This window comes from Hyperolius riggenbachi, chromosome 11, assembly GCF_040937935.1.
Source record: "Hyperolius riggenbachi isolate aHypRig1 chromosome 11, aHypRig1.pri, whole genome shotgun sequence".
Lineage (NCBI taxonomy): Eukaryota > Metazoa > Chordata > Amphibia > Anura > Hyperoliidae > Hyperolius > Hyperolius riggenbachi.
Genome location: NC_090656.1, coordinates 243,701,027 through 243,718,175, shown reverse-complemented (window position 1 = coordinate 243,718,175; position 17,149 = coordinate 243,701,027). Strand labels below are relative to the sequence as shown.

At 44.0% G+C, this 17,149-nt stretch overlaps 1 protein-coding gene across 9 annotated transcripts in view; it reads left to right on the top strand.

Moving 5' to 3' along the window:
• The window catches only part of PPFIA1 (PTPRF interacting protein alpha 1), a 266,952-nt gene that overhangs the window by 173,705 nt on the left and 76,098 nt on the right, over positions 1-17,149 (top strand). For all 9 annotated transcript variants that reach the window (XM_068260407.1, XM_068260411.1, XM_068260409.1 and 6 more), the window contains exons 14-16: positions 583-733; positions 7,076-7,299; positions 11,940-12,174. In XM_068260407.1, the coding sequence (XP_068116508.1) occupies positions 583-733; positions 7,076-7,299; positions 11,940-12,174 (610 nt within the window). The remainder of the gene's footprint in view (positions 1-582; positions 734-7,075; positions 7,300-11,939; positions 12,175-17,149) is intronic.

Genomic DNA, 17,149 nt, shown 5'->3' with positions numbered 1-17,149 from the left:
CCATCACACACTGATTGCTATTACACTAAGAGGCCCCTCCCCCATCCCTCCCACCCCAGCTGTCACACACTGCTTGCTATTAGACTAAGAGGCGCCACAGGGCACACAACCTCACCAACACCTTAATATCTAGTTATCTGGCTTGCAGTCACTGTCATGTATCCCCTTTTCTTATTTATTTCTGCTTCAAACACAATTGGGAATGTCAGCTGAATTAATTCTGCGCCCCCTCCTACACTGCGCCCTGAGGCTGGAGCCTCTCCAGCCTCTGCCTCGGCCCGGCCCTGGTGTCAGGGGATATGGCAGCACTCTGGCCTTGCACTGCTGTAGTGTGACTCTTAGGCAGGACACCAGGACTCAGCATGGAGTTTGTACATTCTCCCCATGCTTGCTGGGATTGCCCCATGGTTTATTAGCTGCTCTGCTATAACGGGGCCATTAGATTGAGGGAACAGAAGTGACATGAATAGTCTCCTGTATTCTGTATAAGGCTATGGATAGTATGGATGTGTAATAATAATGTTATTCTCTTACTGGTATTATTATGATATAATAATGATGTTGTTCTCTTGCATGTTGCAGCCGGCCTCACCTGGGTAGTGTGCCCGACTTCCGCTACGCTCTCGCCCCTTCCTCCGTGTCTGACGGACACCCGGACTCCTACAGTTCATCAATGGTTCTTCGCAGGCCGCAGAAAGGGCGGCTGGCTGCTCTGCGCGATGAGCCCTCAAAGGTACACCGCTTCTAGTGTGTGTGTGTGTGTGTGTGTACTGTGTGTGTGTACTGTGTGTGTGTGTACAGTGTGTGTGTACTGTGTGTGTGTGTGTGTGTGTGTGTGTGTACGTGTGTGTGTGTACGTGTGTGTGTACAGTGTGTGTGTGTGTGTGTGTGTACAGTGTGTGTGTGTGTGTACAGTGTGTGTGTGTGTGTACAGTGTGTGTGTGTGTGTGTACAGTGTGTGTGTGTGTGTGTACAGTGTGTGTGTGTGTGTACGTGTGTGTGTGTACGTGTGTGTGTGTACGTGTGTGTGTGTACGTGTGTGTGTACAGTGTGTGTGTGTACAGTGTGTGTGTGTACAGTGTGTGTGTGTACAGTGTGTGTGTACAGTGTGTGTGTACAGTGTGTGTGTGTACAGTGTGTGTGTGTACAGTGTGTGTGTGTACAGTGTGTGTGTGTACAGTGTGTGTGTGTACAGTGTGTGTGTGTGTGTGTACAGTGTGTGTGTGTGTGTGTGTGTGTGTGTGTGTGTGTGTGTACAGTGTGTGTGTACGTGTGTGTGTATGTGTACTGTGTGTGTGTGTGTGTGTGTGTGTGTGTGTGTGTGTGTGTGTGTGTGTGTGTGTGTGTGTGTGTATACAGTGTGTGTGTGTGTGTGTGTGTGTATACAGTGTGTGTGTGTGTGTGTGTGTGTGTACAGTGTGTGTGTGTGTGTGTGTGTGTGTGTACAGTGTGTGTGTACAGTGTGTGTGTACAGTGTGTGTGTACAGTGTGTGTGTACAGTGTGTGTGTGTGTACAGTGTGTGTGTGTGTGTACAGTGTGTGTGTACAGTGTGTACAGTGTGTGTGTACAGTGTGTACAGTGTGTACAGTGTGTACAGTGTGTGTGTGTGTGTGTGTGTGTGTGTGTGTGTACAGTACTTCCGTCATTTCTGTACAGCGGGGGACATTTTGGGGACATTTTGTATGCTTTTGTGAAGGTGCACATAAAAAAAGATCTCCAAGGTTAGTTCACTATTTCTGTGCAATTAAAAATGTAATTTTTTTTAGAAAATGTAGTTTCTTCTTTTTTCATTTGTTGAACCACTCCTTGCCATAGGATGAAGGGTTGATGTGCGCATGCACGAGCGTGCTCTTGTGGTGTACTTGTGTGCCCCCCGCGATGCACATGCGCTTTGGCGGAGTAGTTGGACCTTTAGAAAAGCCCTATTTGCCCTAAAGGTCCACTCATAGGACAGTTATAAATGTACATTTTGCAAGAAGTCGTTAATATAGGGAAAAAACTTTCATGTTTGATACTGTTGGAGACAGTGCAGTTTAGTGACTGCAGTTTAGTGAAAGTAGAGCGATGTACTGAGAACATTATTACAATGCAAGCAGGATAAAGAGATGGCGGTGCATGTGTAGAGTATTGTCATTATAGGGTACTAGTGACCTTAACCCACTGAAAAACGGGCTAGGTGTGTCACTGCGTGCCTGCTGTGCGCATGTGCGCACCCACCCGCCCCCACACACACACTCCCGCCCTTTCCTCTCCTTCAGTGTCTCTGTGTCCCTCCCTGCACGTGCGCAGTACAACGAAACACACAGGGTCATGGGACGCAGAGACACTTGGCCTTTAAAGCGGAATATAACCCTGCATTTCAACTTTGCTCTAAAACATTATTTACAGTATATTATATGCAACCAGCATTTCTTTTTTACTAGACCAGCATTGGAAGGGTTACACAGGGCTTTAAAGTTCCTGGAGATTTCTGCAGACGCATCCGAAGCTGACATAGATACATTTTGTTTACATAAATGTATCTAAGTGTTGAATGTGACTCATCTCTCTGACTAAAAAGGAGCTTGGAGGACAGCCAAAGAGTGTGTAACATTTATCAATCGATACATGTAACTAAATAGAATGTATCAATCTGAACTTCTGCATATCTCTCCAGGGAACTTTAAGGGCCCGTTTCCACTATCGCGAATCCGCATGCGTTGCCCGCATGCGGATTCGCACAGCCAGTACAAGTGGATGGGACTGTTTCCACTTGTGCGTTTTCCTGCAAGTTTTTCTGTGCAGAAAAAATCTGCAGGGTAGGGCCCTCAGAATTCGCCTGCGTGTGGAATGCAGGCGAATCGCACGCAATGTATTTAATAGGGAAATCGCATGCGTTTTCCCCATGCGTTTATTGCCGCGATTTCGCATAGGTACCCATGTTAATTCACACAGGCAGTGCCATGGTTAAAATCGCATCACCCTAACCTATGCGAAATCACGGCAAAAAACGCATGCGGAATCGCACCCGCATGCGATTTTCCTGCGGTGATTCGCCGGCGATTCCGCAACGCTATAGTGGAAACGGGCCCTAAACCTCTGTGTTTAACCCTTCCAATGCTGGTCTAGTAAAAAAAAAAAATGCTGGTTACATATAATATGCTGTAAATAATGTTTTAGAGCAAAGTTGAAATGCAGGGTTATATTCCGCTTTAATATAGAGGATAACAGAACAGGGTGGGTTAAAGTCATTGGGAAACGCTTTATAAGAAAAGAAACCAGATACTTAGCTAAGGAGAGGGAAGGCTCGGTCCTAATGAGCTTCCCTCTCTTCTCCAGGTGCCCTCTGCAGCGCTGGCTCCCCTGTTCCTTGCCGCGGGGGACTTCGGAAATCACAGGCGGCTGCGCGATAGAAGGCGCTCCCGCGTGCGCAGTGTGGAGCAGCCAGTCTTCGGGAGCACTTAGGCTCCCGAAGACTTTCTGAAGTCACCTTCGCTGGTGGAAGGAGCAGTATTTGGCCAATTTAGTCAAATCCTGTTCCTGGACACAGCGCAGCACTGAGGGCACCAGGAGAGGAGAGGGAAGCACATTAGGACCCAGAGCCTTCCCTCTCCTTAGCGAAGTATCTGGTTTCTTTTCCTATAAAGCGGTTCCCAATGACTCTAATTACTGCAGTCTTAAGGTGGCCACACACCATACAATCTTTTAAATATCTGTTCAATTCAAGAATTGTAATCAATTTTTGTGACTGGTCATATTTCTGAAATGTTACAATGTACCACACACCTACAGTATGTTCATTTATTCCCCAATATGATATAAATGATTGGAAACTCTGAGACAATTGCTAGGGTCTGTGTATTAATAAATTGACAATCTAACACACGACATACAATCTTTAGAAAAATTGAAGAAAAAATTCCAGCATTCCAGACCAGATCCGGAAAAAAAACTGGAAATCCAGATCCGGTCTGGAATTCGGATTTTTCAGTCGAATGAAAGAAAAAAAACCTTTAAATTTTTTCGAGAGATCCGATCATATTTATCGAATTGACGTAAAATCGGATCATTTTATTGTATCGTGTGTGTGGCCACATTTATACAGGTGTAACGCAAAAAATTAGATTAGTCCAAAAGTCCATTTATTTTAGACATTGTGAAACTATTACCGTATATACTCGCAAGCAAGCCGAATTTTTGACCCCCCAAAAGTGGGCCAAAAGTTGGGGGGTCGGCTTGCTTGCGAGTCATGGGTGGATAGGTGCTGTCCCTCCCCGCTCCCCCGCGGCTGCCGCTGCTATTACCTTAAGCGGCGCCGCTTCCTCTATCCCCGTCCTCCTCCGGTAAATAACTCATTCACAGCAGCGCGCCCCCCGCTGCTGTGATGACGCAGGAAACCATAGAGAGCGGTTCCCATAGTAACGGCATCGCCGCTACAGGAAGCCGCTCTCTATGGTTTCCTCGTCATCACAGCAGCGAGAGGCGCGCTGCTGTGAATGAGTTACCGGAGGAGGACGGGGATAGAGGAAGCGGCGCTGCCTAAGGTAATAGCAGCGGCAGCCGCGGGGGATCGGGGAGGGACAGCACCTATCCACCCACCCATACTGGGGCACTATACTAGCTATAATGGGGCACTATACTAGCTATAATGGGGCACTATACTAGCTATAATGGGGCACTATACTAGCTAAACTGGGGCACTTTACTAGCTATACTGAGCACTATACTAGCTATACTGAGCACTATACTGGCTATACTGAGCACTATACTGAGCACTATACTGGCTATACTGAGCACTATACTGGCTATACTGAGCACTATACTGGCTATACTGAGCACTATACTGGCTATAATGAGCACTATACTAGCTATAATGAGCACTATACTAGCTATACTGAGCACTATACTAGCTATACTGAGCACTATACTAGCTATACTGGGGCATTTTACTAGCTATACTGAGCACTACCTACCTATACTGGGCACTATACTAGCTATACTGGGACATACTGGGGGGATCACGCGGCCAGCGTTTCCTACCCCCGGCTTACATGAGGGTCAATCATTTTTTCCCTTTTTTTGGGGTAAAAGTGGGGGGGTCGGCTTACATGCGGGTCGGCTTGCTTGCGAGTATATACGGTATATGAAATAAGCTCATTCCATGCAAAGCGAGATATTCCAAGCCATTGGCGTCAATTCACTAAGCTTATCTCCTGTCTTTAATACCGTTTCTAGAGTTGTTACCATGGTGATAAGGCATGTAGTATTCCGGAAACATTTTACCTCAGGCAAACCTAAATTTAACTCTCCTGTCTTTAAGTTAACTCTCCAATCCTTAAAATAACTCCACAGTTAAAGACAGGCTGTTTATTAACTGCGTGTGAAATTAACTACAGAGGAGGTAAATTAACTACAGAGGAGGTAACTTAAGGAATGAAGAGATAAGATAACTCTCTTACTGTGTGGAGGTAAGTTTTCTCTTGCCTTATCTCCAGCACGATCTTAGTGAATTGAGGCCTATCTGTTATAATTCTGATGATTATGGCTTACAGTTTATCAGAACTCCAAAATCACAATCTCAGCCCATTAGACTATTTAGAAAAGGTTCGATATTCTCGGCTTAAAGTGTCAGACTCTAATCAGCTATTTCATCTTAAACACCTGCAAAGGGCTCCTATGTCATACATTAGCTTCACCTTTTTGTGTTGTGCCTGCCTGAATGTAATTTGGATTGATTTCCGCATTAGAAGCAGAGCATCAGCAGGAATGCCAGGCAACCCCCAGTTCCAATCCCAGCCAGGGCACTATCTGAAGGGAGTTTGTATGCTCTCCTCGTGTCTGTGTGGGTTTCCTCCGGGCACTCCGGTTTCCTCCCACATCCCAAAAACATACAGATAAGGTAATTGGCTTCCCCTTAAATTGGCCCTAGACTACAATACATACACTACACAATACATACATAGACATATGACTATGGTAAGGATTAGATTGTGAGCTCCTCTGAGGGATAGTTAGTGACAAGACTATATTCTCTGTACAGCGCTGCGTAATATGTCGGCGCTATATAAATAATAACTGGTATTGCTTAAAAGGAAGTAAATATGGCAGCCTCCATATAAATCTCACTTCAAGTGTGGTTTAAAGAGTAACTGTCAGGCTGCAGAAGCTAATTTAAACCTCTATTCTCCTGTGTTAAACAGTTTAGAAGGAAGCTCAAAAGCCATTAGTGAAGATAAACATCTCAGTTACCTTTGATGTGTGCTTATCTTAAAGTCTGTTATAGACCCATAAAGACGCAAGCCGCAGCTAAACTGCAAAGCATTCTGGGGCCCTCCCCTCGGCTGCTAATGAGACGGTACAGGAGCTTCTAATCAGTCCAGCGCGAAACACTGATAAATCTCGGGGCAGAGTTTCACTGCAGGAGTCAGCTATTGTTCCTAGCCACATGGCTCATTAATATTCACTGCACACCGTGTTGTTCAAGAACGAGCTTATCTGTGATCAGAAGCAGGCAGGACATGAGGACACATTTGGCTTCACAAACATGGAGCCTGCCATGAGCTGTCAGGAGCATCTATCTCTGCATATACTATATACAAATTCTGTGAAATCCAAACGTGGACAGTGAAATGCATATGTAATGTAAGTACAGCCAATCTTTAGCTACTGATATATGTGTTTATTTTCTCTGAGACCCTATACCTAACAGCTCCTCTTTAAGGAGAGGTGGGGGCAGGGTTATAGAGTTGATAATCATGGGGCCCCTGTAAGCCGCCCGGGTTGCCTTGTGGGTGGAAATCTTCAGTTACCTTGGTGATTCCATGTTCCTGTCTGACTCGTATAGTGACAGTGCAGTGGCTTGTTTCATAGCAGTCAGATTCCTGATTATCTTTAGTGTGACAACCTTGTGATGACTTTATCTAAAGTTCTGTTTCTCTTTCTCTCTGACTCTCTGGATCTGCCTTCGTAGCACGTAAGTGTTCTTGCTTGCTGTGTGCTGGGACGTGTGTCCATTTCCCTACATTTCTCCACTCCTAGTTTTCTCCATGTATGACAGCTCTGAGTGCTGTACTGACACGCTGTCTGTTTCTCCAGGTACAGACTCTCAATGAGCAGGACTGGGAGCGAGCGCAGCAGGCTAGTGTCCTGGCTAACGTCGCCCAGGCTTTCGAGAGCGATGTGGATATTTCTGATATGGAAGACGACAGAGAGACCATATTCAGCTCCGTGGATCTCCTCTCCCCCTGCGGCCAGGCGGACGCCCAAACGCTCGCTGTGATGCTGCAGGAGCAACTAGACGCCATCAATAACGAGATCAGGTACCCGACATACAGATCCGTGCAGATTCCTGCTCGCCTCCTATGCTGTGAACTCTCTGTGACCATTAAAACAGAAGTACATATTGTGGCCGCGCTGCTTGAGTTGGGCACCAGGTGGTGCTGCTACTAGTAAAATATTACTCAGTTAATTACTAATATTTTACTATTGACTACTCATCACCTATTCTCGCCTGAGCCCTCCATTCTAAGTGCCCATCTACACGTGGCCATAAATACAAATTATAGCAGTAATAATTAGAAGTAAGGAAATGTAAGAAATTAAAAAAAAAAAAATTGCTAAAATAAATTGGTCTGGATTGGAGCCACTTGCAAGACTCTAAATAAATATCTGCTAAAGGGTTGATTCCTATGTAGTAGCCGATCGGTCCTGCATCGGAGCATCCGACTCGCCGATTGAGCACCCGATTCCCGATTAGCACAGGCATCTGCCAATCCCAGCGGCAAAATAGCCTGATCAGTTGGAAACCTGTTATACTCATTTAATCCATTTATTATTATTTAACTGGTGTGTAAGTCTGATAGGCTGGTTGCAGTCATGTGATCACGTCTCACTTCTGCTTCCTGTCTATGCTGAAATAGGAGGTGGAAGAGAGACCTGGTCACATTATCATAACCAAAAAGAAATTCCACTGACGGTGATGTACATAATTCTTTTGAAGATGCCTTGTTATTGAGCATAAGTGATGGTCGTGTCTAGGAGAAGTCATGGAGAAGCATGTGATCAGTGTGGTCAGGTGATAGATATGTAAGTCTCTGATTAGTGATGGTCGTGTCTAGGAGAAGCCACGGAGAAGCATGTGATCAGTCTGGTCAGGTGATGGATATGTAAGTCTCTGATTAGTGATGGTCATGTCTAGGAGAAGTCATGGAGAAGCATGTGATCAGTGTGGTCAGGTGATAGATATGTAAGTCTCTGATTAGTGATGGTCGTGTCTAGGAGAAGTCATGGAGAAGCATGTGATCAGTGTGGTCAGGTGATAGATATGTAAGTCTCTGATTAGTGTTGGTGTGTCTAGGAGAAGTCATGGAGAAGCATGTGATCAGTGTGGTCAGGTGATAGATCTGTAAGTCTCTGATTAGTGATGGTCGTGTCTAGGAGAAGTCATGGAGAAGCATGTGATCAGTGTGGTCAGGTGATAGATATGTAAGTCTCTGATTAGTGATGGTCGTGTCTAGGAGAACTCATGGAGAAGCATGTGATCAGTGTGGTCAGGTGATAGATATGCAAGTCTCTAATTAGTGATGGTCGTGTCTAGGAGAAGTCATGGAGAAGCATGTGATCAGTGTGGTCAGGTGATAGATATGTAAGTCTCTGATTAGTGGTGGACATGTCTAGGAGAAGTCATGGAGAAGCATGTGATCAGTCTGGTCAGGTGATAGATATGTAAGTCTCTGATTAGTGATGGTGTGTCTAGGAGAAGTCATGGAGAAGCATGTGATCGGGTGATAGATATGTAAGTCTCTGATTAGTGATGGCCATGTCTAGGAGAAGCCACGGAGAAGCATGTGATCAGTGTGGTCGGTGATGGATATGTAAGTCTCTGATTAGTGATGGTCATGTCTAGGAGAAGTCATGGAGAAGCATGTGATCAGTGTGGTCAGGTGATAGATATGTAAGTCTCTGATTAGTGATGGTGTGTCTAGGAGAAGTCATGGAGAAGCATGTGATCGGGTGATAGATATGTAAGTCTCTGATTAGTGATGGCCATGTCTAGGAGAAGCCACGGAGAAGCATGTGATCAGTGTGGTCAGGTGGTGGATATGTAAGTCTCTGATTAGTGATGGTCATGTCTAGAAGAAGTCATGGAGAAGCATGTGATCAGTGTGGTCAGGTGATAGATATGTAAGTCCCTGATTAGTGATGGTGTGTCTAGGAGAAGTCATGGAGAAGCATGTGATCAGTCTGGTCAGGTGATAGATATGTAAGTCTCTGATTAGTGATGGTGTGTCTAGGAGAAGTCATGGAGAAGCATGTGATCAGTCTGGTCAGGTGATAGATATGTAAGTCTCTGATTAGTGATGGTCATGTCTAGGAGAAGTCATATAGAAGCATGTGATCAGTCCGGTCAGGTGATAGATATGTAAGTCTCTGATTATTGATGGTCATGTCTAGGAGAAGCCACGGAGAAGCATGTGATCAGTGTGGTCAGGTGATAGATATGTAAGTCTCTGATTAGTGATGGTGTGTCTAGGAGAAGTCATGGAGAAGCATGTGATCAGTGTGGTCAGGTGATAGATATGTAAGTCTCTGATTAGTGATGGTCATGTCTAGGAGAGCTCATGGAGAAGCATGTGATCAGTGTGGTCAGGTGATAGATATGTAAGTCTCTGATTAGTGATGGTCATGTCTAGGAGAAGTCATGGAGACGCATGTGATCAGTGTGGTCAGGTGATAGATATGTAAGTCTCTGATTAGTGATGGTCATGTCTAGGAGAAGTCATGGAGACGCATGTGATCAGTGTGGTCAGGTGATAGATATGTAAGTCTCTGATTAGTGGTGGACATGTCTAGGAGAAGTCATGGGGAAGCATGTGATCAGTGTGGTCAGGTGATAGATATGTAAGTCTCTGATTAGTGATAGCCGTGTCTAGAAGAAGTCATGGAGATGCATGTGATCAGTCTGGTCAGGTGATAGATATGTAAGTCTCTGATTAGTGATGGTCGTGTCTAGGAGAAGTCATGGAGAAGCATGTGATCAGTGTGGTCAGGTGATAGATATGTAAGTCTCTGATTAGTGATGGTGTGTCTAGGAGAAGTCATGGAGAAGCATGTGATCAGTGTGGTCAGGTGATAGATATGTAAGTCTCTGATTAGTGATGGTCATGTCTAGGAGAGGTCATGGAGAAGCATGTGATCAGTGTGGTCAGGTGATAGATATGTAAGTCTCTGATTAGTGATGGTCATGTCTAGGAGAAGTCATGGAGACGCATGTGATCAATGTGGTCAGGTGATAGATATGTAAGTCTCTGATTAGTGATGGTCATGTCTAGGAGAAGTCATGGAGACGCATGTGATCAGTGTGGTCAGGTGATAGATATGTAAGTCTCTGATTAGTGGTGGACATGTCTAGGAGAAGTCATGGGGAAGCATGTGATCAGTGTGGTCAGGTGATAGATATGTAAGTCTCTGATTAGTGATGGTCATGTCTAGGAGAAGTCATGGAGAAGCATGTGATCAGTGTGGTCAGGTAATAGATATGTAAGTCTCTGATTAGTGATAGCCGTGTCTAGAAGAAGTCATGGAGATGCATGTGATCAGTCTGGTCAGGTGATAGATATGTAAGTCTCTGATTAGTGATGGTCGTGTCTAGGAGAAGTCATGGAGAAGCATGTGATCAGTGTGGTCAGGTGATAGATATGTAAAGTCTCTGATTAGTGATGGGCGTGTCTAGGAGAAGTCATGGAGAAGCATGTGATCAGTGTGGTCAGTTGATAGATATGTAAGTCTCTGATTAGTGATGGCCGTGTCTAGGAGAAGTTATGGAGAAGCATGTGATCAGTGTGGTCAGGTGATAGATATGTTAGTCTCTGATTAGTGATGGTCGTGTCTAGGAGAAGTCATGGAGAAGCATGCGATCAGTGTGGTCAGGTGATAGATATGTAAGTCTCTGATTAGTGATGGTCGTGTCTAGGAGATGTCATGGAGAAGCATGTGATCAGTTTGGCCAGGTGATAGATATGTAAGTGTCTGATTAGTGATAGCCGTGTCTAGAAGAAGTCATGGAGATGCATGTGATCAGTTTGGTCAGGTGATAGATATGTAAGTCTCTGATTAGTGATGGTCGTGTCTAGGAGATGTCATGGAGAAGCATGTGATCAGTGTGGTCAGGTAATAGATATGTAAGTCTCTGATTAGTGATAGCCGTGTCTAGAAGAAGTCATGGAGATGCATGTGATCAGTCTGGTCAGGTGATAGATATGTAAGTCTCTGATTAGTGATGGTCGTGTCTAGGAGAAGTCATGGAGAAGCATGTGATCAGTGTGGTCAGGTGATAGATATGTAAAGTCTCTGATTAGTGATGGGCGTGTCTAGGAGAAGTCATGGAGAAGCATGTGATCAGTGTGGTCAGTTGATAGATATGTAAGTCTCTGATTAGTGATGGCCGTGTCTAGGAGAAGTTATGGAGAAGCATGTGATCAGTGTGGTCAGGTGATAGATATGTTAGTCTCTGATTAGTGATGGTCGTGTCTAGGAGAAGTCATGGAGAAGCATGCGATCAGTGTGGTCAGGTGATAGATATGTAAGTCTCTGATTAGTGATGGTCGTGTCTAGGAGAAGTCATGGAGAAGCATGTGATCAGTGTGGTCAGGTGATAGATATGTAAGTCTCTGATTAGTGATGTTCGTGTCTAGGAGATGTCATGGAGAAGCATGTGATCAGTTTGGCGAGGTGATATGCAAGTCTCTGATTTGCTAGTCATGATCATGTGCTAAAAGCAGGATGTGATCACAGCATATTAGAGCTTTGCAAATCTATCAGCTGACCAAGCCGATCACATGCTTCTCCATTAATTCTCCTAGACACGACCACCACTAATAAGCATTGTTTTCTTGTAACGGAGGGAATATGCCATACTTGATTGGGACTCTTGACAGAAGTCTTGCTTTGCTGTTTACAGATTGATCCAGGAAGAGAAGGAGACAACGGAGCAGAGAGCCGAGGAGATTGAATCCCGAGTGGGCAGCGGCAGCTTGGACAACCTCGGCCGGTTCAGGTCATTGACCTCCATTCCCCCGTCTTTCACTGGCTCCTCCCTGGCGGGTAATTCCCCGCCCGGCAGTGGCCGCTCGACGCCCAGAAGAATTCCTCACAGTCCTGCTCGGGAAGTGGACAGGCTAGGCGTTATGACCTTGGTATGTATGATACATGGCTGCAGATCATGTTGTTGGGAGTGCTGGGAGCACAGTACACTCCCATCTACTAATCAGTGTTGGTGTAATGTTTGGGCTTAAAGGACCACCATCATGAAAAACAAAGAAATTAAAGTACATACATATAAAATGTAGATTTCTTCCAGATTAATATACTCTATAAATTACTTTTCTCCCATGTCCTTGCCACTTACAGCAAGCAGTAAAAATATGAAAAATCTTAATAGTTTTGGACTAGTTCATCTCGGCATGGGGGATTCTCAGGGTTTTCTGTGTTTTCAAAAGTATTACTGAAAGGCAGTTGCCTAGTCCAGTTTCCAAAATGGTGTACAAAGGCTGGCAGACATCTTTGTATAGGTCCTTTCCAGGGAGTTCTTTTGTATAGGATAAAGGAGATAGAGAATCTCCCATGAGGAGATTGACTAGTCTAAAACCTGTCAAATCCTAAAGGACCACTGTTGTGAAAAATTGTGAAATGTAAAATACATGTAAACACATACAAAGAAGTACAGGATCTTCTAAAAAAATTAGCATATTGTGATAAAGTTCATTATTGTCTGTAATGTACTGATAAACTTTAGACTTTCATATATTTTAGATTCATTACACACAACTGAAGTAGTTCAAGCCTTTTATTGCTTTAATATTGATGATTTTGGCATACAGCTCATGGAAACCCAAAATTCCTATCTCAAAAAATTAGCATATCATGAAAAGGTTCTCTAAACGAGCTATTAACCTAATCATCTGAATCAACTAACTCTAAACACCTGCAAAAGATTCCTGAGGCTTTTAAAAACTCCCAGCCTGGTTCATTACTCAAAACCGCAATCATGGGTAAGACTGCCGACCTGACTGCTGTCCAGAAGGCCATCGTTGACTCCCTCAAGCAAGAGGGTAAGACAGAGAAAGAAATTTCTGAACGGATAGGCTGTTCCCAGAGTGCTGTATCAAGGCACCTCAGTGGGAAGTCTGTGGGAAGGAAAAAGTGTGGCAGAAAACGCTGCACAACGAGAAGAGGTGACCGGACCCTGAGGAAGATTGTGGAGATGGACCGATTCCAGACCTTGGGGGACCTGCGGAAGCAGTGGACTGAGTCTGGAGTAGAAACATCCAGAGCCACCGTGTACACAACTTTCCTGTTTTATTGCTGTCTCTTACAGTAGGTAGTAGAAATGTGACAGAACCAACAGCTTTTGATTGCAGTCAAATTGGATCATTTTATTGTATCGTGTGAGGCCACCTTTTCTATGAATTTTATATTGCACATTTTTCCTGATCGATGTCCTTTAACACTTGCTAAGGTCCTCGTTTGTGGAGAGAGAGAAAGAGAGAGAGAAAGTGAGAGGGAGAGAGAGAGAGAGAAAGTGAGAGAGAGAGAGAAAGAGAGAGAGAGAGAGAGAGAGAGAGAGAGAGAGAAAGAGAGAGAACGTGAGAGGGAGAGAGAGAGAGAGAGAGAGAGAAAAGGGTGATGTTAATTGGTTAAGAAACAGATGTTGTACCACAGTCTCCATCCAGTACTAGAGTGACTGCTAACCACTCACCTAACCAATAAGCTAGAGTACAGCCATCCTGTATGATGCTGCCTGCAGAGCAGCTCCGGCCTGTGTTTGGCAGTGCTCGGTGTTCACTAGAGATGCTAATAATTGCAGCTTGCACACGCTTTTTAGGCATCTAAGAAGTGAACCAATCAAAATCAGCAGGAAGTATTCATTTGATTGTCCTAGTTCCAAATGTACAAAAATGCAATGCTCATGGACTATTGAGACCAAATCATTATATGCTATCTGTCAGACCTCCCAACATTTTGAGATAAGCGGGACACTTAAGCCACACCCCTGCCATGCCCCTGATCACGCCCCGTCACACCACTAGTCACGCATACCATAAAGATTTCATAAGAAAAAAATCTTGTTTTATAATTCAAACCACACTGGTCCTTTCTATCCTGGTGCATTTTCCTTCAGATTAACCTTTTAAAATTAGTAATGTATCAATTTAAATGATCGAATAAAGTTTTGAGTCAATCAAACACATTTTTTTAGTAGAGAAATATATTTATTTACAAAGAAAGAGGGACAAAGTCCTGAAATAGGGACAAATGAGGAGGAAAGAGGGACAGGCCCTCCGAAAGAGGGACAGTTGTGAGCTATGTATCTGTCTCGGGCAAAGGTGACAGATAATCCACAGTGGACGTTTGGGGAGCAGTGGAAGTGCAGTAAATACCATCCATAAACCTGCTCCAGTGTGACTGCTGGGTTGAAACAGGATCCTGTATTCCATTCTATTGTGCACTGAACTTGTGTTGTCTATTTGTTTTATATATGTGCTTTTATATTGAATTATTAAATTAACTGCTACATATGATGATTTGGTCTCAATAGTCCATGAGCGCACCCTATTGCAGTTTTGTACAATTTTACTCTTTGGTGGTTGGGGATACCACCGTTTTTAGGGTAGCAGCAGAAGTACTGTCAGAATAATATCACCACCTTTGAGCGCAGGAACTACAACTTTACTAGTTCCAAATGTGCCAAACACTATACAATTTCCCTTAAAGAGAATGGAGCACCCGTATTTTACTTTTTTAAATTAACCTTTCTATAAGGGAGGTTCATAATGAAGTGTGCCCGGGGGGTGGGGTGGGGGGGGGGGGGGTTGGAGTGTTGGGTTGACCCACACCATTACCTATAGGGTGCTGCTCCTCTGGTCCCGGCCTGTATGGTATACACTTTCCTCTCCACCGTGCTCAGACGCGACATTCGCAGTTCAATGCCGCAGGGTAACACCACCGCGTGTCAAATTCCAACACACATGGTGTTACAACCACTGCCAATTGGCTGCATTTAAATTGCACCCAAATGGCTCTTGTGGTTGGCAGACGGGACTCTGAACAGCTCTATGAGTAGAGTTCAGTCTGTCTGAAAAAGGCCTTACTTGAGTAGTCAGAAGCCTCTGGATGGTCCAAAGGTTTCCCAGATCCTCCTCAAGCCTACACGATACCCCCTTCATCTTTGTGGCCTTGCTTTCACCTAGTACAAGCTTCTTCTTACTGGGCATGCTCAGGTAATGTCTGCACATGCCCAGTAGAAAGAAGCCCACTCCTGCATGGAGAAAATGAGTGCATGAGTGGCTTTGTTCTACTGGAATGGTGGTTACCAAGAGGATCCGGAAAACCTCTGCTCTAACCTGACGCATCCCTCTACTGAGGTAAAAAGAAAAATTACGCTTCAAGTTCACGTTGAGCTTTGTGTATGACTGGAGAGAGTGCATGTTTGTGTGTTGGCCAGTGGGTGGCAGTATGTAGACACTGTAAGCTGCTGTACTGTCTGTACACGCCTTATGTGCAGTGCGTGGGTTAATTTTCACGTTTATCCATTCTGTGTCCTTCATACTGTGTCGATCTTTCAGTTTTTTGTAAGAGATTTCACCTTTTACGTTCATTGATCTGACCTTTAGTTTGAAAACCTTCCTGCGGATCATTCCTTATTGATGTCTGCTGACCTTTCATTGGAAGGAGCTCTTTCTGTCATTAAAGAACTGAAATTTCCTAACTAAATAGTACTGCAGACAGACAACACCACAACACCACTTTGTGTGCGGGGTCAGCACTGACATCTTCTGCAGCACATTATAGAGTACATATTCATGACACTGACTGTCCTCAGAGGAGCTCACACTCTAATCCTACCATAGTCATAGTCTAATGTCCTACCATATTATTATTATGTATTTATATAGCACTGACATCTTCTGCAGCACTTTACAGAGTACATATTCACGTCACCGACTGCCCTCAGAGGAGCTCACAATCTAATCCTACCATAGTCATAGTGTAATGTCCTACCATATTATTATTATGTATTTATATAGCACTGACATCTCCTGCAGCACATTACAGAGTACATAGTCATGTCACTGACTGTCCTCAGAGGGGCTCACACTCTATTCCTACCATAGTCATAGTCTAATGTCCTACCATATTATTATTATGTATTTATATAGCACTGACATCTTCTGCAGCACTTTACAGAGTACATATTCACGTCACCGACTGCCCTCAGAGGAGCTCACAATCTTATCCTACCATAGTCCTAGTGTAATGTCCTACCATATTATTATTATGTATTTATATAGCAATGACATCTCCTGCAGCACATTACAGAGTACATAGTCATGTCACTGACTGTCCTCAGAGGAGCTCACAATCTAATCCTACCATAGTCATAGTCTAATGTCCTCCCATATTATTATTATGTATTTATATAGCAATGACATCTCCTGCAGCACATTACAGAGTACATAGCCATGTCACTGACTGTCCTCAGAGGAGCTCACAATCTAATCCTACCATAGTCATAGTCTAATGTCCTACCATATCATTATTATGTATTTATATAGCAATGACATCTCCTGCAGCACATTACAGAGTACATAGTCATGTCACTGACTGTCCTCAGAGGAGCTCACAATCTAATCCTACCATAGTCATAGTCTAATGTCCTACCATATTATTATGTATTTATAGAGCAATGACATCTCCTGCAGCACATTACAGAGTACATAGTCATGTCACTGACTGTCCTCAGAGGAGCTCACAATCTAATCCTACCATAGTCATAGTCTAATGTCCTACCATATTATTATTATGTATTTATATAGCACTGACATCTTCTGCAGCACATTACAGAGTACATAGTCATGTCACTGACTGTCCTCAGAGGAGCTCACACTCTCATCCTACCATAATCATAGTCTAATGTCCTACCATATTATTATTATGTATTTATATAGCACTGACATCTTCTGCAGCACTGTACAGAGTACATAGTCATGTCACTGACTGTCCTCAGAGGAGCTCACACTCTAATCCTACCATAGTCATAGTCTAATGTCCTACCATATTATTATTATTATGTATTTATATAGCAATGACATCTCCTGCAGCACATTACAG